Source organism: Miniopterus natalensis, chromosome 4 (genome assembly GCF_054644295.1).
Source record: "Miniopterus natalensis isolate mMinNat1 chromosome 4, mMinNat1.hap1, whole genome shotgun sequence".
Lineage (NCBI taxonomy): Eukaryota > Metazoa > Chordata > Mammalia > Chiroptera > Miniopteridae > Miniopterus > Miniopterus natalensis.
In genome coordinates, this window is record NC_142084.1 from 99,860,802 (window position 1) to 99,883,589 (window position 22,788).

The 22,788-nt window shown below is 60.3% G+C and overlaps 1 protein-coding gene across 1 annotated transcript in view; it reads left to right on the forward strand.

Moving 5' to 3' along the window:
• Positions 1 to 2,839: 2,839 nt before the first annotated feature.
• Positions 2,840 to 22,788, forward strand: part of PRKAR1B (protein kinase cAMP-dependent type I regulatory subunit beta) — a 62,862-nt gene continuing 42,913 nt past the window's right edge. Inside the window, exons 1-3 of the mRNA XM_087817052.1 lie at positions 2,840 to 3,017; positions 15,450 to 15,617; positions 16,439 to 16,530. Coding sequence (XP_087673178.1) covers positions 2,847 to 3,017; positions 15,450 to 15,617; positions 16,439 to 16,530 — 431 coding nt within the window. The 5' untranslated portion in view covers positions 2,840 to 2,846. The remainder of the gene's footprint in view (positions 3,018 to 15,449; positions 15,618 to 16,438; positions 16,531 to 22,788) is intronic.

Sequence of the window (22,788 nt, forward strand, 5' to 3'; positions counted from 1 at the left end):
CCTGGGGGAACTTCTCCACCATGCACTCCGGTGCCTCCCCGTCCCCTTCCTCTCCGCTCTTCCTCCTCAGCGGCCTCCCTGTGCCCCATGGTTTCTGCTCCACACCGGAGAGGACTGAGATCACTCCCCTGAGATGGCTGGGCTGTGAGAGTAACAATGATCGGCGTCCTGTCTCTGGGCTCTTACCGTGTGCTTCAAGCGCCATTCTCAGCCTGCCCCTCCCGTGCTCACCTGTAGGCTGCAGCTGAGAATATACCACCTTGATTTTAGATTTAACGGACTTTGCCCGGTACAGTTCCCACGGCTGTCCCAGAGTGAGGCCTAGTGTGTCAGTGAGCCAAGGGTTCCTGGGGAGACTCGGGTGGCACCAGGGTCTCCCCCAGAGCCCATCTCAGGTCCCACACCCCACGATCCCCAGAGTCCAGGTGCACGCACAGGGTGCCCAGCAGCCCCCAGAGGCGCCAACCTCTCCTGGAGGTGTGGGTGCCACAGGGAGGTCCCCTGCAGAAGTAACCGCCATGTAGGATCTTGGTGGGCGAACTGGAGTTGGGAGACGAATGTGGCTCTGAAGATGGATCTTTGTAAGGCTTGGCCACCAAGGTTCTAGGGGTGAAGTGAGGACCCCCAGACCTGGGGAATGTAAAGGCTGCAGGGGTGAGCTGGGGAGGCAGTTCTTAGGAGAACGCCTGAAATGGGTGCCTGAGTGGCCTCAGTCTGAAGGTGAGAGGCTGGCAGGAGCTGCCACCTTGGGGATGTGAGGATGGGGGCTGAGTACAAGTCATGGCTGAGAGAGGCCTTGGGGTCAAGCTTCTGGTGGGCTTGTGCACCCAGCTGGCCACAGCCCCCTGAACCGGGGAGGTCCTTGTCTTGCAAGGACACTGTCCAGGGTGAAGCATCCTACAGAGAGAGGGTATGCGGGTGCCTCGGGATCAGGCCATCCTCCAAGAGGGTCACCCCCATCCCAGGAAACAGCACATGGGGAGCTCCTTGCAGTCCTGAGAGCAGGAGCCCTGGAGCATCTGTGCCCCGAAGTCCATCAGATGAAACGGCCCTTTTCTGCCGCCCTGTCCCCTAGACACCCAAAGGGGCCAGGTCAATGGGAGGAGGGGGAGGGGACATGGAGAACCAGCTGTGAGCTTAGAGGCAGCCAGGGGCTGAAATTGGTGGTGGGACGAGGTCTTGATTCAGGTGAGACTGGACTCATTCCCCAAATGCTTATCCTCCTGTAGGTGTGACCAGGCCGGGCGTGAGGGGCCTGAGGCCGGACAGGGCCAGGAGGCACGCGGAGGGGGCTGGCAAGCAGAAGGGAGCCCCCGGCTTGTCCGCCTGAGTGTGGCCCGTCCCTTCACCCTCCGGGCGGGGAGGCGGCCGCCCGGCGTCCCCGTGGGCAGGCGAGTGTAGACGGACGGACGGGAGCAGGCGTCTTCCCCCGCAAGGCCTGGGCTCCCTGCTCCTGGTTTTTAGACCATTTGGGGAAAAGGTAGGGCCCCCAGGCTGAGCGACGCGAAGCTTCCGCCGCCACCCGGCAGAGCAGGGACAGAGCGGGACGCTGGGCGACAGGAGCGCGGACTCATGGAGGGGCCCTGGGCCCGCGCGCCTGCGGGCGGTGGGGAGCCTTAGGGTGCCCCCGGTTCCCACTGGGCGTCCGGGCGGAGCTGCTGCCCGCAACCCAGAGAAAGGCGTCAGCGCGCCCCCCGGGAGGTGGGAGGCGGCCCCGGGAGCGGGCACCTGCTGGGCAGACAAGTAGGTGCGACGCCCGGGTGAGCGGGGCCGGCCCTGGGCCCGGGGCGACCAGCCAGGTGGCAGTCAGGGGGTGCAGGGGCGCCGGGCAGGGAGCGGGGGTGGCCCCGGCCTGGCTGCGTGGATCTGGGGCCCTGTCGGTCCCACAGAGGCCTGTCCAAGCCCATGGGATGCGCCCCCGAATGCGGGGGGGGGTACGGGGAGGGGGAGGGGGAGGGGGGAGGGGAGGGGGGAGGGGAGGGCAGGGGCGGGGCGGGAGGCCCGGGGAAGGGGGGCTGGTCCCCGGGAGACAGGCCGCGGGCGGGAGCGGGCCGAGGGGCGGCGGGGCGCCGGGCGCCGCGGGGCGGGGAAGTCGTGACGCTGCCGCGCGCCCTCCGCCCCGCGTCCCGCGTCGTCCCCGCGGCCGCCTCCAGCCTTCGCGCCGCGCGTCCAGGTACGCGGCCGGGGACCCCCGGGATGTGGGTCTTGGGGAGCCCCGCCCCCGCGGCTGGACCCGGCGCGGTGCCCTCGCGGTCGGGGGCCCGGGGAGGGGCGCGGGGCTGGCGGGAGGCCGGGGGGCTGGGGAGGGGCGCGGGGCCCGGGGAGGGGCGCGGGGCTGGCGGGAGGCCGGGGGCCCGGGGAGGGGCGCGGGGCTTTCGGGGGAGGCCGGGGGGGGGGGGCTGAGGGGCGCGGGGAGGGGCGCGGGGCGCGGGGTCCCTGCGGCCGGGTGCGGGCGCCCGACCCGCGTCCTGCCGGGGGTTGTGACCAAGCCGGCGGCGCGGCCCAGGGCGTGCGCCCGGCCATTGTCTGCGGCCCGCCTCCCTCGTCCCCTTTCCCGTGTCTTTCTGGGGCCCCGTGGCGGGACCCCTCCATCTCACGGGCCCCGCGGCCCGAGGGGCGGGGCTCTACCTGCCGCAGGCCCCTAGAAAGGGGCGGGACGGGTGCAGGTGGGACCCCGGCTGCTGGGCGCCGGGCGTCCTCGGCCCCCCGAAAGGCGGGGTCCCCGCGCCCGGGGTCGGGTGGGAGGCGAGGCTTTGCGGTCAGCCCGTCGCGGGGTTTGGCCGCGACGCGGGGCGGGGGCTGAGCGGGAGGCGTCTCCCCGCAGGAGCCGGGACCCCGACGGCAGCATGGCCTCGCCGCCCGGCCCCCCGGAGGAGGAGAGCCTGCGGGGCTGCGAGCTGTACGTGCGCGACCACGGGGTGCAGCAGGCGCTCGAGGCCTGCGTGGTGCGCCTGTGCCTGGCCCGGCCCGAGCGCCCCGTGCGCTTCCTGCGCGAGCACTTCGAGCAGCTGGAGAAGGTCAGTGGGGCGGCGCCCGCAGGTGCCCGCAGCTCGGCCACGCCTCCGCCCTGGGGCGCGCGGACCCCCTTCTGTGGCTCCCCCCAGGGCCGCGGAGCCCCCCCAGGGCATTCAGGGCTTCAGGTTTTAGGAACAGCTGCCAGCGAGGAGAGCTTGGGGCGCTGACGGTGGCACCCAGGGCCGGAGGTGGCACCCGGCCAGGTATAGATGCCCGGGCACCGGGGAGAGAAGGAATGACCCTGAGCCACGCGACCGGGGCGTCTGAGTCTGGGCTCCCTGTTCATCTGCGTTCCTGGGGCGAAGCCGACACCGGTGGGGAAAATGCCCCTCAGATGTGTGCCTGACCCCCCACTCTGAGGGGGAGACCCCTGCTGGGTCCCAGCCGGCTGGAGAGGAGGGGACACTCGCCCTGTCCACTCATCCTGCCTTCCCTGACCCGCGGGGCCCCCCACCCTGAGCTCCCCCGGGCTACCTAAGGGAGCGGCCCTTGGCCCTGTGGCCACCGCGTAGCTGTCCCTGTCCCCGTCTCGTGGGGACTGAAGGGAACCCAGTTCAGGTTCAGGTCTGTTTTCAGCACCCGAGTCCCTGGCCCCCCACCCAGCACTGTTTTCCTTTTGACAAGGAGCCCCGGCCTAGAGGAATGAGTTTGTTTCTTCCCTGTAAAGCAATCTCTTAAAAAACACTTTAGAGCAATGCATGCCTTTTAAAGAAAATCAGAAAAGGTCAGAAGTAGAAAGAAACGAAACTCACCCGTCGCCCTCCTCGCCTGTCTCCCGCACGCGTTGTGTATTTTTGAAACACGGTTGTCATCACGTTATAGACACCATTTATGTTTCGCATTTTGTATTTATCACACGATCTTGTTCTTGTTAATCCTCCCTCCAGGATATTTTTCCCATTGATTTTTTCAGAGAGTGGAAAGGAGGGAGGCAGAGAGAAACATGGATGTGAGAGAGACACCTCGAGTGGTTGCCTCCCCTACACACCCTGACGGGGGCCTGGGATCAATCCTGCAGCCCAGGCGTCTGCCCTTGACTGGGCATCAAACCCGTGACCCTCGGGTTCGAGGGCCGATGCTCTAACCACTGGGCAGCACCAGCCGGGGCTGTAGTTCATGCTTCATAGACCTCACTTTAGGTGACGGCACAAGGTTGTGTTGAGAAGATACATTATGAGCACCTGCTGGACGATGCATCTCCCAACCTTCCCTCAGTCCCTCACGGCTGGACAGTTGGGTTGCTTCGGGGTTTTTTTGTTTTCATTTTAAGACTTTTTTTTTTAATATATTTTTATTGATTTCACAGAGAGGAAAGGAGAGGGAGAGAGAGAGAGAGAGAGAAACATCAATGATGAGAGAGTCATTGATCGGCTGCAGCCCACAACCTGGGCATGAGCCCTGACCGGGAATCGAACCCTGATCGCCTGGATCGTATGTCGATGCTCAACCGCTGAGCCACGCCTTGCCGGGCTATTTTTTTTTAAGATTTAAAGTAATGCCACACTGGCATTTGTGCTTGGCTTTTCAGAAATGGAATCCCTGGGGTTCCCACTGCAGTTCCCGGTCGGAGGGACCTGGTTGGTGCCGCTGACACCTGCCCCCACGGCGCCTCGGCCTCCGCGCTCCCTGGCCGAGCCAGCTGTGCCTGTTTTAATGTAAAAACCTGTTTTCTGATGGATTGATGAAAATGGTCATGAGCCTGACCACTCATTTGGTTACTTTTGAGGTCAGATTTGGAGGAGTTCCAGGCCCCAAGCACCAGGACCGAGGACGGGACTTGGGGGTCACCAGCCCCTGCACACTTGAAGAGGGAGAACCAGGCAGGTGACACCCTTAACCTTCCCAGACCGCGACTCGGGTAGACCTGGAGATACTTAACTTGGTTTGCTCACAGGTGACCCCAGTCGGGGCGCTAGTCTCACAGGCTGCGCCTTACGGGCCGTCCTGGGCCGGGAGCCCGACAGGAGGCTGAGGCAGGTCCAGGCCAGACTGAGCTGAGATGCTCTGTACCCTGGGGACGTGTTCAGTGGCTGGAGACATTTCGCTTGTTCCATGGGGCAGGTGTTGCCATCTAATGGTGTGTGTGTGTGTGTTGGGGAGGGGCAGAGACACACGGTCAGGTGGGCTGTTTGCTCTGGTGGGGGTGCTCCAGGTCTTGCCGGTGGACTGGGTATGGGGTGAAGAGGCCTGGACATGACTCCTGGGGTTTGATCTCAGCCCTTGAGTGAATGGGGGTGCACTTGGGAGGAAGGGGACAAGGGGAAGAGGCAGGGCTGGGGGGCCGGAATTAAGAGTGTGGCTCTGCACACGCAGGCGTGAGTCGTCAGGAGGCTGTGAGCGTGGAGCTGGGGGAGAGGCTGGGGCGGGACGGGCTGAGGGAGCTGATTGATCTTCCTTGCCTTGGGAGCTGGTCATCGCCTGAGGAGGTGGGGTGGCCCGGGTACAGTCCAGCGACCAGGAAGGCAGGTCTCAGCTCCAGTCTCTGCTCAGAAGCAAGGGGATTACGTGGGTCCTGTTTTCTAATCGGGGTCACCGTGGGACGGCCTTCGTTTGCTGGGGCTCCTGTGACCAAGTTCCACACCCTGGGGGCTGAAACCACAGGAACGTCCTCAGTCCTAGAGGTTGGGGTCGAAGGCCTCGGTGTCTCTGCTGGTTCCTTCTGGGGCGCAGGGGGAGGCTCCCCTCCAGGCCTGTCCCCTCGCAGACTGTGGTTTGCGGCAATCCTGGGTGTTCCTTTTTTTTAAAAAACTCACCAGAGGACATTTTTCCCATTGATTTTCAGCGAGAGTGGGAGGGAGGGGGGAGGAAGAGAGAGACATCGATGTGAGAGACCATCAACTGGCTGCCTCCTGCATGCACCCTGACTGGGGCCTGGGTGTCCCTTTTGTAGGGACATAGTCGCACTGGATTGGGGCCCCTGATGACCTCATGTTAATGTGATTACGCCTCATCTCCAAATACAGTCACGTGCTGAGGTGCTGGGGGTTGGGGCTCCAACAGATCTGTTTTGGGGCACAGTTCAACCCAAACAGCGGCCTCCCCAGTGTAGGCAGGGGGTGCAGAAGGCCCACACTGACCATGGCCACTGCTGATGGAAACCCTGGGGGATAGGCATTCCTGCCTCTGCTGAAGGGAATGGAGGTAACACCTGAGTGCAGAGAAAGCTTTTGACCTCGCAGTATGCCAGGGGCAAGACCACAGTCTGTTTTTGTTGCTTTTTTGTTTAAGAGCTGATAGGTGCAGGCTTCGGGGCGATTTTGTGAATTCTCTGAAATTGTATGCATGCTTTTATCAGTGGGTGCATCTTCCTGGGGAGAAAATCCGGAGTTCGCAGTGGATTCTCAGAGGATCTGCGATCCTCAGGCGTAAAGTCCCTGAGAGCCTTGCCATCGCAGGCAGGCGCCTGTGCCCTCTGTGAGGGCCTGGACACTCGGCTGCTGCGTAGTGATAAGGGGCCAGGAAATGCTCCTTCCTCCAGGAGGCTGGAGATCAGGGACTCGGGAGCAGGGGCGGAAGCCCTGTCCCAAGCAGGAAGGTGTGTGGAGCCCGAAGCTGGGAGGGCGTCGCCGGGCCCGCACAGACCAGCAGGATGGCCCAGCTCTCCGGGCACTGCCCTGGCCAGCTGAGCCCGGCCCCCGGTGCTCCGGCCTCGGTGAGTGTGTGCGTCCTCTCGGGCCAGCTGCTCTGAGGTGGAGACTTAAGGGGGTAGGATATAGGTGTCCTCTGACAAACACAGCCTTCGGAGCATCTGCAGGACACGGTCTTTCAGGAGGTCGTGTGATGATAAAGCCATTCTCCTTCCACCGTGAATTTTAAATGCCATAGGAAAGCTCTCCTGCCCCCAGCCCTGCGTGCTCCCGAGGACTTGTCTTGCTTTGCAGCACAGACACGTGTGGATGTGGGTAGTGGTGTGCATGCATTGTTTTGGTTTGGTTTTTCTTTTTATTATCATTTTTTATTGTGGTAAAAGATACGTAACATAAATTTACTGTTTTGACTATTTTTTACGTGTCCATTTCAGTGGCATTAGGTGCATTCACATTGCTCTGTGTCCTTTTAGTAGCATTTTTAGGGCCTCTTATGGCCATGAAATAGTCTGTCATGGGGACGTGGCATAGCTTTTTCTTTCCATTGCTTTGTGTTTGACGGCTTTCAGGTGTGTTTTTCTCCAGATGACATCTTTATTTGAAGGAAATGATTGAAAAGGAAACGGAGGCTGTGGCAGCTGCCTCGGGGGCACACGCTGGGCCAGGTCCCGGGGCGGGCACTAGGTCAGAGCCGCTGCACACTGGCTCTCGGACCATCTCACCAGTTCCCTGAAAAGGAGCGGAGGAGTTCACGGTGGTTTCCCGGCGTGGGTGACCCGCTGTTTTCCCAAGTCCTCACCGACAGCGGCTTCCGTGACCTGTTTTTGTCCCTTCCTGCTGGCAGGGCGCCTTCTCCTGAGTATTGGCCCAGCAGTGGGTTTTCCCTCCTCCGTTGGTGAACTAATCTGACGACCCAGGCTGACTCTTTGGTCTTTAATGAAACTCACAGGTCACGTTGTGCTCACTGTGGGATGAGCGGACACACCTGGGAAGGGAGAAGCCGGGCCGGCCCCCCCCCCCCGAGAGGCCCGTCTGGAAGCGAATTCCATACGACTCAGAGAACCGCTCCCGGAGGCCTTGGCTTGACCTGGGCTCGGGTGAGCCTGGCAGCTCCGTTTTGGAGTTCAGTGCGTGCCAGCGGGCGGCGGACAGGCATATTTCGGGTGGGCTGGTTTATTGAGCTCCCGAGGGTCTGGAGGGCAAACTCATCCACCCATCCGTCTGCCCCTCCCACCACTGCTTAGAGCATACCCGGGCCTCCTGGGTGCAGGGTGGCCACTGGGGACGCCCAGGTGGAAGCAACGAGGTCACCGACACATGGTAGGCGGTGTCCTGAGCTGTCTAAATAGAGAAACGAATGCACAAGAGTTTGTTCTGTTTTGTTTTGTTTTTAACTGAAAAGAGTGGCCTGTTGTGTGGGGAAAAGGCCTGGAGAACAGAGTGAGATGAAACCTGCCCCCGTCCTCCCCCAAGCCGCCTCCCTGCGTGTTTGCTGGGATTTTTCGGGAGCCTTACGCACGTGTGTGTGGACGTGGCTCCCTTTGGATCGCACGCTGTGAGCCTGCGCCAGGGGCCTTGCTCCTGTTCCCTCTGCCGATGCTGGGAAGAGCCGGGGCTCCAGGCGGGCGCAGGGAACCCACAGCCTCACCTTTGAACACTATCGTTGAATTTAGGTGAAGTAACATTCTCTGTCTTTGGTGTATAACTCCATGAGTTTAAATAAGTTTTGTATTGAATTTATTGGGGTGACATTGGTTACAGTTCTATATACGTCATTTGTACACTGTGTTGTGTGTTCACCACCCCAGGTCAAGTCTCCTTCCATCTCCATGTATCCCCCCCTTTACCCTCTCCACCCCCACCCCTCTTCCCTCTGGTCATCACCATACTGTTGTGTGTGAGGGTTTTTTCTTTTTTTAATCCCTGCACCTTTTTCATCCAGCCCCCCAACCCCCAACTCCATGAATTTTGACAGACGTGTATGGGCTTGTAGCCCAGGTGTATTGGCCTGTACACGGGGCCCAGGTGTGTGGCGGGCTGTACACGGGCCCGGGTGTGTGGTGGGCCGTGCACGGGGCCGGGTGTGTTGTGGGCCGTGCACGGGCCTGGGTGTGGTGGGCCGTGCACGGGCCCGGGTGTGTGGCGGGCCGTGCACGGGCCCGGGTGTGTTGTGGGCTGTGCACAGGGCCCGGGTGTGTCCAGGTGTGTGGCGGGCCGTGCACGGGCCCGGGTGTGTTGTGGGCTGTGCACAGGGCCCGGGTGTGTCCGGGTGTGTGGCGGGCCGTGCACGGGGCCGGGTGTGTTGTGGGCTGTGCACAGGGCCCGGGTGTGTCCAGGTGTGTGGCGGGCCGTGCACGGGCCCGGGTGTGTTGTGGGCCGTGCACGGGGCCGGGTGTGTTGCGGGCCGTGCACGGGGCCGGGTGTGTCCGGGTGTGTGGCAGGCTGTGCACGGGGCCGGGTGTGTCCGGGTGTGTGGCAGGCTGTGCACGGGGCCGGGTGTGTCCGGGTGTGTGGCAGGCTGTGCACGGGGCCGGGTGTGTCCGGGTGTGTTGTGGGCCGTGCACGGGCCCGGGTGTGTTGTGGGCCGTGCACAGGGCCGGGTGTGTTGCGGGCTGTGCATGGGCCCGGGTGTGTCCGGGTGTGTTGCGGGCCGTGCACGGGGCCGGGTGTGTCCGGGTGTGTTGTGGGCCGTGCACGGGGCCGGGTGTGTTGCGGGCTGTGCACAGGGCCCGGGTGTGTCCGGGTGTGTTGCGGGCCGTGCACGGGGCCGGGTGTGTCCGGGTGTGTCCAGGTGTGTGGCGGGCCGTGCATGGGGCCGGGTGTGTTGCGGGCTGTGCACAGGGCCCGGGTGTGTCCGGGTGTGTGGTGGGCCGTGCACGGGGCCGGGTGTGTGGCGAGCTGTGCACGGGCCCGGGTGTGTCCGGGTGTGTGGCGGGCTGTGCACGGGCCCGGGTGTGTCCGGGTGTGTGGCGGGCTGTGCACGGGCCCGGGTGTGTCCGGGTGTGTTGCGGGCTGTGCACGGGCCCGCTGTGCCGGGCTGTCCCGTTTAGCTGTGTGCAGGTGCCTCTCTGAGGTCGCACAGCGCCAGCATCGCCTCACCGCGCCCTTCTCAGAACAGGCTCCACTGTGAGCAGCCGACGCCTGTAGCGGGATTTCAAGTGGTTTCGTTTTGCGTTTCGCGGCGACGTGGCGGCCGAGCGTGGTTCCATGCACTTCTCTGCCGTGGGCTTCCCTCTCCCGTGCACTGTCTGTTCACGTCTCCTGTCCTTTCCCACTCGGTCGTTTCTGACTGCTGAGCGTGAAGGTCGCCTGTGTCCTGGGCTTGTGCCCTTTCCGGCCCGGACGCCGTCCTGTCAGGCGCGCTTTGCAGACATCGCCCCGCCGTGGCTGGTCACCTCTTCCCGACAGCGTCTTCCACAGAGCAGGCCTTTTACTGTGGAAGTCCAGTTTGTCAAATACATTTTAAGTAGCTCGTGCTTCTGTGTTTCAGGTTTGTCTAAGGGCTCTCCCCCGAGTTAGGTGCGCCTTTGCCACCTGTCAGCGCCCACCTGTCTGCGGCCTGGCCCTGCCCTGCGGGCGGGCTCGGGCCTGTCCTGCCGGGGGCGCCACGCCATCCGAGCATCGCGTCCGTCAGTGAGTGTGTCAGGTGCTGTGTCTTCCAACCTTGTTCTTTCTCAGAATTGTGTTTTCTGCTGTGGCTTCTTTGCCTTTCCAGGCACGTGTTAGAAAGACCCTGGTGGCAGACCGGAAAGTCCCCCTGTGGCTTTGGTTGGGGCTACGTGGGGTGTCTGACCCAACCTGGGGAGAACAGACGGGTTAACAGGACAGACTCTTCTACCCTGAACTCAGAGTCTCTCTGTTTAATTAGGTCTTTCGTCAATGGAAGAAAAACACTTCTTGTGTTTTTTTTTACAGAGTTGTCGTATATGTTGTTTATTTATTACTATTTCAGTTTTTAAAATTTTAGTTTTCAGTTACAACTTACATCCCGTGTTATTTTGTGTTAGTTCCAGGTGTACAGCCTCGTGGTCAGATGATCACGTCCTTTCCGAAGTGTTCCCCCCGGTATTCCCAGCGCCCACCTGGCACCGTGCGTCGTTGCGGCATTATTGACCGTGTGCCCTGTGCTGTGCTCTGTTTCACTTCTTATTCTAAGTGGTACTTTAACAAAATACAGTCTTTACTTTCTAGAGCCATTTCAGGTTCACGTAAAAATTGAGTGTAAAGTATACAGAGAGTTCCCGTAACCCGCCGGCTCCCGCGGTTTCCTGATTATGAACGTTTGCGTTACTGTGGTGCAGTTGCTGCAAATGGTGGCGCATCGCTGTTAGCTGGAGCCCGTGGCTCACGCCCGTGCTCGCTGTGCCCTGCGCGTCTGTGGCACTGCGCCGGCGTCACGGTGTCACGTCGGTGGCTCTCCTGCCCTGAGGTCCCTGTGCGCCCTCGGGGCATCCCCGCGTCTCCCCCAAGCCCCTGCCAACCACTGATTTTTTTTTTTTAAATCCTTACCCAAGGGTATGTTTTTTACTGATTTTTAGAGAGAGGAAGGGGGGGAGAGAGAGAGAAGCTTCCGTGGCTGCTTCCTGCACGGGCCCCGGCCGGGGACTGAGCCCCCAGCCTTTGGTGTGCGGGGCGGCTCGGCTGGGGCACGGCCACTGACCCTTTTATTGTCTTTGTGATTTTCCTTTTCCAGAGTGTCGCACAGTTGGCCTCGCACGGCCCGGAGCTTCTCAGGCTGGCCTCTGTCGCGTCGTCGCGTGCAGCTCGTGTTCTCTGGGTCTTTTCACGGCTGGCAGCTCATTTCTCTTGGCTGCTGCGTAATATTCCGCCCTCTGCGGACCACAGCTTGTTTATCCATCGCCTGCGGGAGGGCGTCTGGGTGGCTTCCAGGTCCTGGCGATGAGGAACGCAGTTCCCGGGAACGTCCATGTGCAGCCTGTGGGCCCCTGCCGGGGTCGGGCACCACGGGGTGCGCCCTGGGCACCCTGACGGCCGAGAGCCACGAGGCCCGAAGCCGCAGCCTCACAGCCCTGCCCTGTGGGAGCCGCGTCCCGGGGGGGGGCGGCTGCTTGGGTGTCTGTCCCCTCAGTGCTGGGACCCCGGGTGCTGCCCTACTGTGTGGCCCCCCTCCTCCCTGTCCCCAGAGACCCTCTCTCCCGGCCCAAGGCTGGATGCTGCTCCGCTGGCAGGGACCTGCTTCTCCCAGGACACCTCCCGGTTCCTCCGCAGGTGATAAAGCCACCGGCACAGGGACGGCCAGAACCTCCAGATAGGACTTGCCAGTGTTCCTACATCGCTTTTTATTTCCAGAACGATTTTATAACTAACGTCAATAATGGAGAAGTTGCCCTGGCCGGAGTGGTTCAGTGGTTGGAGTGTTGGAGGGTCATGGGTTCGATTTCCGGTCAAGGGCACATCCCTGGGTTTCAGGTTTGATCCCCTCCCCTGGTCAGGGCTTGTGTGGAAGGCAACCAGTCGATGTGTCTCTGTCTCATCGATGTCTCTCCCCCCCTTTCCCTTCTACTCTCTCTAAAAAAAAAAAAATCAATGGAAAAAATATCCTCACTCCTCTGGGTTTGGCTTAAAAAAATGGAAAAGTCAGTTTGGAAAGAAATCTGTGCCCACACTGTGCTTTTCTCGTCGCGTTTCCATCCGTCTCACTTTTTACATACTCGTGAGTTACACGTGAGCGCGGTTCCGTGTCCGTGCCCCCCCGCGTCACACATGTGACTGCACGGAAAGTGCGTTTCCCACGAGGGGACAGGACCGCCGACCGCGGCAGCTGTCGCCTGCTGTCCACCGTGTCCCCAGCTCAGCGCACGGCCTGTCCCCTCGCCCCGGGCACAGCGGTGTCTTTATGCCGAGTGGCTCAGCTGTGAGCATCTGTCCAGACCCGAGTCTCAGGCTCGGAGTCGAGGCAGCCGCAGCTGTTCCTCCCCCGTAGACGCATTTTCGTGCGATGAGACAGCCGCCCGAGGGGCCGGGGCGCGGAGAACACGTTTTCTCAACGGGGGCTTAAAGCTTTCAGCAATGACTGAGGGATATGACGAGAGGGTGGCTCCCCCAAGCCTTAGGAAAGTAAGAAAGGACAGAAGGGGAAGAAACAGCCACGTCTCATCTAACCTCTCGAGAGCGAGTCACACCTGGTGTCCCCGGGGGTCGCCCCTTCCTGGGCTGGCTCTCCCCCCTCAGCCCCACGCGTGGGATAAAGCTGACCCACTGGATGCGCTTTTTAAATTGATAGACTATTTAGGTATTAGTTTATCTTAATCCTTACCCTAGGATATCTTTCCCGTTGCCTTTCAGGGGGCGGGGGGGGGGGCACACATCAACTGGTTGCCTCCCGCACGTGCCCTGACCAGGGCCGGGGATCGAGCCTGCGATGGAGGTTGTGCCCTTGGCCAGAATCAAACCCGGACCCTTCAGTCCACAGGCCGACGCTCCAACCACTGGGCCAAACGGCCGGGGCTAAAACGATGGACTATTTTTAGAGACGCTTTTAGGTCTGCAGACAAATTGAGCAGAAAGTACAGGGTCCCACGTTCCCCCCGCCGCCCCCGCGTTATTAATATTCCCCGTCAGCGTTGACGGTGAACCCGTCGTGAAAACCACGAGCCGGCCTCACACAGGTGGCGCCGAAAGGAGGCTTACGGTTGTTGGTATGGAAAACGGTGCAGAAACTAACAAATCACGACGCAGGAATAAGCTGTGTCTCCCGCACGCGCGGCCGAAAGCTCCCTTCGCCCACCCGCGTTGCGACCAGGCCGGGCAGCCTGTGAAGCGCGGGCCACCTGCGCAGGCCGGAGCGTCAGCACCCAGGTGCGCACGGCGGGACGTGGTGCCTGAAGGTATCCCGGGATGAGTTCAGATCGTTTTCTCAAAAACCACGTTCTTTGACCAAAATCCAATAAAGTTACAAATTATTATTAATAAGCCAGAGAGAGAGCCGGTCTCCCCGTGTTTGGAAACGGACAGTGAGCTTCGTGTTATTTGTTGGTTGAAGAAGATCGACCTTTCTCGTCTGCCTTGTTGGGCCGAGGCTCCTTCGGGACCCTCTTTCTCTGTTCCCGTCTACGCGGCCTGGCGGGCGGAAGGCGCTCAGTCAGTGACCGAGGCTGTTTCTTTCCTCACCTGCTGCTGAATGGCTGTGCGCCCCGGACATGGCCGTTGCCCTCTCTGGGCCTCAGTTTCCCCACCTCAGCCGTCCTGCCTTCCTCTCTGAGACCGACAGCTGAGAGGAAGGCTGTGGCTCCTGGGTGGGGCTGGAGAGCATCACCCCCGCCCAGACCCAGGTCCTCAGGTGTGCAGACTCCTCCTCCCGGAAGGCACCCCATGGCGTGCGAGCTGGAGCGAAGGTGCAGGATGCGTGATTAACTGCCCCCGGAGATGCCCGGAGAGGGGCAGGATGGCTGGGTCCTCACCCAGTGGGGCGGAGACCCCTCCTCCCAGGGTCTCCAGAGGGCACGCTCCGTTCCGAGTGGCCCCCCAGATCCTGCCCCTCCCCACCCAGTGTTTCCTTTCTGGGCTGCGAGCCTGTCCCCCGCCTCATGTAGGGAAATTGAGGTCAGAAGAAGACAGTGACCATGGTCCAGGGAGAGCGTGGCCCCGGGGACCAAGGGGGACAGTCCCTGGAGCTGTGCCGCCCAGTTCAGAGGCAGATGCTGGCCTCAGAGCTTTCTGGAAACGTGGTTCCCACACCATAACCGTTGTTAGGAAGACCCCCTTGGCCGGAAAACCCAGACTGACCCCCTGCCCTGACCATCCTGCCGCTCGGACAATTCATCAACTGGAAACAGGAGACAGGAAGGGGGTTTGCTAAAAATGAGAGATTTTCCTGGAATCTCGAGGGATTGGGGACGGGATGCCATCCAGAAATAACGGCATCTGCCACGCCCCGGCCCCCCACGTGGGGCCACCTGTATCCTGCCTGACTTGAATGGAAAGCCGTTTCTTTGCCAGCATAGGTGACGCTTACTGGTCCAAAATGGGGCCTGGACCTGGCTTCTGGTGGCTGCAGGGAGGTTCTGGGCCAGCCTCTCGCCTGTAAGGGAACCCTGCTGGCTCCATTCTGCGTTTCCAAGTGGCCCCGTCTGTCAGCCTTCAGAGCCCTTCCTGGGTTTCATGAGCTGCTGACAGGGCTGCTTTATTTGATCACAATCCCTTTGCTGCTAACACTCCCAGGGGCCGTCCTGCCAGAAACCCTGACTCCGCCCATGCCTCCCGCGGTGAACAGGTGATGTGGATGGCATGGCAGGCCCGTGGCTGAGTCGTGGCGCTTTCTCCGTAGGTGCTGAGGTGTGTGGGGTCAGCCCGCTTTCTCCTGCCCCGTGGTCCCTGGGACCCTGAGCTCCGACTCCCAGTAGCTGAGCGCAGCTGAGTGTGGTCTGTGGTCATGACATTTGTACAACGTGGGGACTCGGGGCTCAGAACCCTGTCTTGACTCCGTTAGGTCACCCATTTCCCTGTCCACTCCTTCCTTCCTCCGTCCACTCCTGCATTCACTCGTTGCTCTTACCAGTGCTTGTAGCTCCACACCTTGTGTGGGGGAGGCCACAGTCATGACGTGAACTCCAACAGGTATGAACGCAAATGCTTTGCAGGTGGTGGGAGGGAGGGAGAGCCGATAGGAAGGCTTCTTGTTGGAGGTGACATTGAAATGGGCCTTGAAGCGTGTGTAGGAGTTCACCAGGGATGCCCTTGGCAGGTGGGCAGTGAGGTGGAGGAAACCCTGCATCCCTATGTCCGCTCTCCCCCCAGCCCCCCTGGCTCCTGGCTCACCTGAGAGCGGACAGTCCCCCGGGCATTGCTGCCAGTGTGTCACCTCCTCTCCCTGTCTTCCCCCCACAGGAAGAGAACAGACAAATTTTGGCTCAGAAGTCAGCCTCTCAGTCCGACTCACACGACGAGGAGGCCTCCCCGACACTGCCGAACCCCGTGGTGAAAGCCCGCTGCCGCCGTGGGGGCGTGAGCGCCGAGGTGTACACAGAGGAGGATGCCGTGTCCTACGTGCGGAAGGTGGGCTCGGGGCCTGGGTGGGTGGCGGCGTCATGGCCACTGCTGCCACCGGCCAGCACCCGTGTGCCTGAGGCGCTCACGTGGGGTCTCCCTGCCCCCTGGGATCCTGCCAGGCCCAGGGAGGGGGCGGGACACTGGGCCGTGGCTGTGGGTGGAGGCCCCGCATCCTGGCTGTGTGGTTTTCGTTTTCCTGGCCTTCGAGCCCTAGAGGCTGGACCAACTCAGAGCCTGCCTGCTGGTCCCGCACCCCCACCCTGGACATCAGCACCCCCCCCCCGTTCCTCTGTGGACAGGGCTGAAGCCACCCCAGGTCACCACAGATGCCTCTCCCCTCCCTGCCCTGCCCTGCCCTGCCCTCCCCCTTCCCCCTCCCCCTCCCTCCTTTTCTGTTTATTTATTTACGTTAATTCTCACTCGAGGATATTTTTCCAGTGATTTTTTTTTTTAGAGAGAGAGTGGAAGGGAAGGCGGAAGGGGAAGGAGAGAGAAACAGTGATGTGAGAGAGACACATGGGTGGGTTGCCTCCTGCACACGCCCCAGCTGGGGTGGGGGATCGAACCTGCAACCCAGGTACGTGCCCTTGACTGGGAATCGAACCCAAGACCCTTCAGCGCCTGAGGCGATGCTCTAACCCTGAGTCACACCGGCCAGGGCTCTTTTCTGTTTTATTTTTTTAAATTATAAATGTTGCGGCACACCTAACATCGCAGGCCGTTGATCTTGACCTTGACCCGAAAACATCAGGGTGAAGGTGGAACAGTGTGGTCTGAGTCAGGGCCAGGTGCCCCCAGGAGCCTGACTGTCGGTGGCTCCCCCACAGGTCATCCCCAAGGACTACAAGACCATGACGGCGCTGGCCAAAGCCATCTCCAAGAACGTGCTGTTCGCTCACCTGGACGACAACGAGAGAAGGTAGGAACCAGGAAGGGCTGGGGCAGGACCGACGGCCCTTCCCGGGCCCCGCTGGCCACGGCCGTGAATCCCGGTGACACCCGTCTGGAGGGCACGTGTGTCACAGAGCAGAGGCAAGGTCCCGAATAAAGCACTGTGAGCACCTGGCCTCCCTCCTCAAACGCTGGGCCAGCACCTGGAGCCCCCCCACGCCTGTCCCAGGAAGGCCCCTGTCATCCCCTTTGCCCTGGTCACCGTGGGCTAATTGTCCAGCATCTTCCACATGCGAGGATCCACCTTGTCTGCCCTGAGCGCACTGCCCGTGGGGAGGTGGGGCTGAAATGCTTGTCCAGCTGCTCCTGCCCGGGGTCTTGAGGAAGGTGACTGCGCCCGAAAGTGACAGTCACATGGCCTAGAAGGGCCTTGGGAGTGGACGCGGGGCCTCTGAGCTGTGAAGGGGCAGGGAGGCTGTGCTTGGGGATTGTGACCATATCAATAACTAGAAAAACTGGAAAAATCCTGATAAGACAAAAAACAAAACATGTCCCGCATCATCCGGCTCGTAGAGATAACCGTGGGGAACACTTTAGGGCTGTCCTAAGGGTTTATTTCATGTGCGCAGCCTAACTCTTGTCTCAGGTGGAATCACGTTGTATGAGGTTTTGTCGAGCTCACTGGGTGGGAGCATCTCTGTGGGTGAAGGCGCCGAAGTGGTTTGTAGGTTTCATTTCTCTAGAGGTGCTGACGGACTGGGCATCTTTGGGGATCAGTAGCATTTTGATGACGTGACCATCCCTGTCTGCTCACCTTTGGGTACCTAAGATAAATCCCTCGGCGTGGATCGAGGGGCATATGACATTTAAAAAGTTCTTTTTTTCTCTTTTTTTTAAATCCTCACCTGGAGATATTCTTTCCATTGATTTTTAGAGAGAGTGGAAGGGAGGGGGAGAGAAACATGGATGTGAGAGAGAGACACCAGTTGGTTGCCTCCTGCAATCGCCCCAACCAGGGCCAGAGAGCAAACCTGCAACCCAGGTACATGCCTTGGACCTGTAATCGAACCCGCGACCCTTCAGTGCCTGGGCTGATGCTCTAACCACTGAGCAACACTTCCCAGGGCTCCTCTTTTTTTAAATCCTTGCTTGAGGACATGCTTAGAGATGGAGGGAGGGAGAGAGAGCGGTCAGTTGCCTCCCACGTGCTCCCTGTCCAGGGATCAAACCCACAACCTTCTGGTGCAAAGGATGACACTCTAATCAACTGAGCCACCTGGCCAGGGCTTCCTTCCTTTTTTAAGGGTGAGTAATACTCCGGCATGGATGGACCACGTGTTCATCGTTTGTCTACTGATGCACACTGGGGTGGTTTGCACCTCTTGGTTACCTGAATCTGCTGCTGTGGGCGCGTGAGTGTCTCGGACACACGCCCAGGAGTGGAGTTGCTGGGTCAGCCGGTCCTTCTTGTATAACTTTCTGAGAACTGCCAGACTCAGTTTCTCTTTTGGCCTCTCTGAGCTTTGAGCCTCCCTTCCCTGTGGAGGCCAGCTGTTCCCTCCCAGGGGCCTTCGGGGCAGTTGTGTTTAAGGCAAACTCCCTGCACCCTTTGTGGCACCTCCCCTGCCCCAAGCACTAGCTGGTTCATTAAAATTGTGGTTCAGGGCCAGCCTGGCCTGACTGCGAGCTGATGGAAACCATGTCTCTGGGCATCGAGGCCGTGTATGTCCGGGAAGGTCTGTGCTGGGGTCCTGGGCCCCAAATTTCCAGACTCACAGGCTCTCGTCGGATCAGAGAGCCAGGTGGACAAGAAGCGAGGAAACACGTGGTTGGATTAAAAATTCCTCTTTGTGAGGCTGGCTTGGAAAGAAAGCTCTCACTTGTATGTGTCTGTGATTCAGGTCTTTTGTTTTGCATGTAGGAAAACTCACTTTCCATTTCGAAACCCCACTGGGCTACTTTTTCTGGTCATGGCGGACGGTTCAGGAAACAGACTCCAGAGGGAGTGGGCAGGGGACTGTCTCTCGACCTTCCTCAGGATGTCTCCCGTGTGGCATCCAAATGGGCTCCTTCTCCCAGCTCTTTGGAGCTGGGCTGAGCAGCAATGTCTGGGCTCCGCAGCAGTTTGGCGAGCACAGCGCTGTCCTTTCCAAGTTCATGGGCGCCTGGCCCGTGGTGACTGAGAGACCGCCTGCTGCTCCCTCCGTGTCCCCACCAGGACATTCCTTGGCAGATAAACCCACGTGTGGAGTGAGGGCACGTTTCTGCTCAGTGACACCACCTGCTGAATTCAGGCTTAAGGCAAGTAACCTGTTGTCAGGCTGGTGGTTTTGCTCTTATCAGTTTGTCAGGTCTCTTCCCTTCAGGCTCTTTCCACCTTGTGCGGAGAGTCATAAGCTGGAAAGAAGGTGGAGGTGACCTTTAGGCCTCTTTCCTAAGAGGAGATAATGCCGTGTAACCCTCCCGCTACTGTGCTTTCTCTTCTAGGATGGCCATGGGGCTGTATTGATGGTGCAGGGCCTCAGTTTCCCCCTCTGTAAATAAAATGGTTGTCCCTGGCTCAAGGTCACACGGGTTGTCATAACAGAGCCAGGGTTCCAACGGGAGCCTATGGGCTCCAGACCTCCCCTCCTTCCCCGTGATGACAGACCGAGTGCACTTGGGAGGGAGGGGCAGGAGGATGGGGAGTGTGTAATCCGGGCTTTGTCCTGGGGTGTGCGGGTCCCTGGTGTCCTGGGGTGACCTGAGATTGCAGGGAGCTGGCTCTGGCTAGTGGGTCATAGAGTGAGAGAGACGACCAGGAGAACCCTGAGCACAGAGTATTAGGCTGGGGCAGCCTTAAACACACACACACACATGCACACACACGTGCACACACTCAACACACATGCACATACACACACTCACGCCACAGAACTTAAAGTGTGCTATAATCTTTGTGGGGGGGAGCCAGTTGTACATTCTTTGGGCCTTAGTTTCCTCAAGTGTCAATGAGAGTAATAAAACCTACCTTAAGGGTTGCTGTAAGGATGGAATGCAGTACTGTCCATGGTGTATCATCACCACCGTTATCACCATCACTATCACCATCATCACCACCACCATCACCATCACTGTCATCACTGTCGCCATCACCATCACCACCATCACCACCTCACCACCATCACCGTCACCATCACTGTCACCACCATCATCACTACCATCTTCGTCATCACTGTCATCACCATCACCACTGTCACCACCATTATAATCATCACCACCACCACCATCATCATCATCATCACTGTCACCATCATCACCACCCTCATCACTGTCACCGTCATCACCATCAACACCACCATCACCACCATCACCACCATCAACACCATCATCACCGTCACCATCATCACTGTCATCACCATCACTGTCACCGCCGTCATCTTTCTGGAGGCCCCTTAGCTGTGTGGATGGGGGTCGAAGTCAGTGGGCCTCTCCCTTGACGCTGCTCTGCCCTTTGATGCTGATCAGACCTCCACATGGACCAACAGCCAAGCCTCAGTGCTTGGTCTGAGGAAGCGGCTGCTGGTGTGGCCCTGAGGCCACTCCACGATGTCATTCTCTGCTCCATCTGGGTCTGAGGAAGGTGAATGGTCTGCTCTGGGGCTCAGGGCGCAGCAGGAAGGGCTCTGGGAGGCCAGCTTGTTCCTCTCCTCGTGAACAGAAGAGGATTTTAGGGCCAGCGAGGGAGGCCCCTTGCCCTTTGTTCCAGGCCAGGTAGCACATGTCTCAGCTGAGGCTGGAGTAGGGCGTCCTCGTGCCTGGGCGGCCCCTTCACAGCCCCTCTGCAGAGTTGAGTTGCTCCAGGTGAGGGGCTGGGGCGGGGCAGGTGCAGCCTTCTGCTAGGTCAGCTACTGACTAAAGACAGATCCATGTCCTTCCTGGGGACCCTGGGGCAGTTACTTTCTGGTCAGGGGCCCAGAGAGCCCCAAACGGTGCTCTGGAGCCCTGACATGTGCCATGAATCTGGCCTGGCCCTGACCGCGCATCCCAGGCCTGGTGGAGGGAGATGGGAGCCCTTGGGTTCACTCAGGCCCCTTCCGGGCTTCCCCAGCCAGGGCCCTGGAGACAAGCATCGGATGCCCCTGGGAGCTGAGACGTGAGGTGATTAGGAGGCACTGTGTGTGGTGTGGGTGGTCCCGGCAGCAGCACTGTGTGTTGGGCCCTCCACTGGGGCCTCATTACCAGGGCCGCCAGCCGGGCGGGCGGGGAGGGCACCTCACCCTGGGGCGGCCTTCCTGGCAGCCATCCCTGCTCTCTGTAGCTCTAATTAAAACAGGCCTCTGGCTGGAGCACACCGTGGCCGCAGCTGTCTCCTGTTATCTGTCGCTCTCTCTTCCTCCCACCCGCATATCTTCGCAGCCTGTTTTTCCATAAATTGGCTTGGGTCCCCAGGTGATGGGAAAAACACGCCTGGCAGCTGAATTCACAAGCAGCCGTGGGGCGGCTGGTCTCTGCCTCCTCGCGGCCCTGCCCCTTCCCTCCAGCTCAGCTGCAGCCTTGGGACCCGCGCTCCCTTCTCGGGCAGTGCTAGAAAACAAAACGGTCATTTTGGAAAACTCGAGGCCACATCCGAAGACATACTTAATGGGTTGAACATGCAAAGAGTGATTTTCATTCTGCCAGAGCCAGGCTCCCTCTGGGCAGAGACTGCGAGGTTAGCAGACCACGGGCCACGTGAACCCAGCGGAGTTGGACGCTGTGTGCAGTGGGAGGCTGGAATCTGGGCTCTGCGGCTGTGTCACATGATGTGTTCCGAGCAAGGCCCTCGCCTCACGTGCTTCCTCTTGTCAGAATCCTGCAGGCTGGTGAGGCCCCAGGTGCCACTGGGCAGATGAGGCCCAGGGCAGAGAAGCGGCTGCCCCGGGCCACCAGCTAGGACCTGGAGAAGCTGGGGTCTGACCCCCGGCGAGGATGAGGCTGCGCTGGACTGACCTGCCCAGCTCCTCACTGTGCAAGGGACAGGCCACACCTTTTAAAGAAAATAATAATTTCCCGTGTGCCCAGCATTTCCCAGTGAATCAGAAGTCCTGTGGCTCTGTGAGTAGGACTGTGCTCCGGTCCTGCTTCCCGAGGGACTCTGTTTGAAAGGGTGGCCAGGACTTGCATTATCGAGGCGCACAAGACATACATGCCCCTCTGACCACCGGATCAGGAGGAGAAAGGACCTTGGTGCTCCCCCATCCCGGGGCTGCCACGGGGCAGCCTGCAGGGGATCTGCCCGGGGCTGTGGTTGTGTGAGCCCTAGCGCTTTAAGGCTCCTTGAACTTGGTGGTGTGCAGCCTCCAGGATGCCGCAGACCCCACCATTCCCTTCTCTTACACCCACCTGTTCACCTCCTTATATAACCTGAGATGCCTGAAGCCTTCCTGTGTGCAGCACCCACCGTAGAGATGGGGACACCGAGGCCCAGAGAAGGGGCAGACGGTCCAGCTGCCCCGTTGGGTAGGGGCAGGGACTGGGGCTATTTCCTTGGAAAGAAGAATAACCCGGGACCAGGGTCCTGGAGGGATGCTAGGGCTGAGCTGGCCTCCTGCACCGCCCTCGTGGTGGTGACGGGAAGGGGGCGCCTTGGCTTGCAGACCCATTGGGCGCCTCAGTCCTGGCGTGGCTCCATTCTTGAGCCCTGGTCACTAAAAATAGCCGAGTTGCCTGCCAGCTGGGGTGTGAGGAATTCGCCAGTTGGCCGGGGGTCGGGGGCTGTAGGAACAGGCCTCATCATTGACGGCACGCAGTGGCTGAGGGTCGGGAGGGAGGAGACCAGAAGGGCCCGTGGCGTCTTCCCGTGCGGTCAGTTTCTGGTGCCTTCTTCCTGGACGTGGCCTCCTGGCCGGGCCTGCTCTGTGCCTCTCACAGACGTCTGCGCCCGTGGTCACAGGGACGGGCCTCACATTCTGAAAGGTGTGTCGGGAAGGTGGCCCTGCAGTGCCCTGTCCCCTCCCCGCCGTCCCCGCTCCCTCGGCCGCCTCACGGGGAGGTTGCAGCTGCGGGTCAGGGCGGCCGCAGGGCTTGGACCTGTGCAGTCTCAGGTCCGAGCGTGGGGGACCCTGCTCTTGGTTATGCTCAGTCTCCCCAAACCACTGAGCTCCGAACAAGGGCCCCACGGGGTCATGTTGGGGGGGTCTTGCTGGAGGGCTTAATGACTTCTTTGGGGACAGAGGTTTGGATCTGCCCCCCACCCCGATGTATCCCTCACTCGTTTTCTCAGTTGACTTGCCGTCTTTTTTCTTACTGATTTTCGTGAGTTATT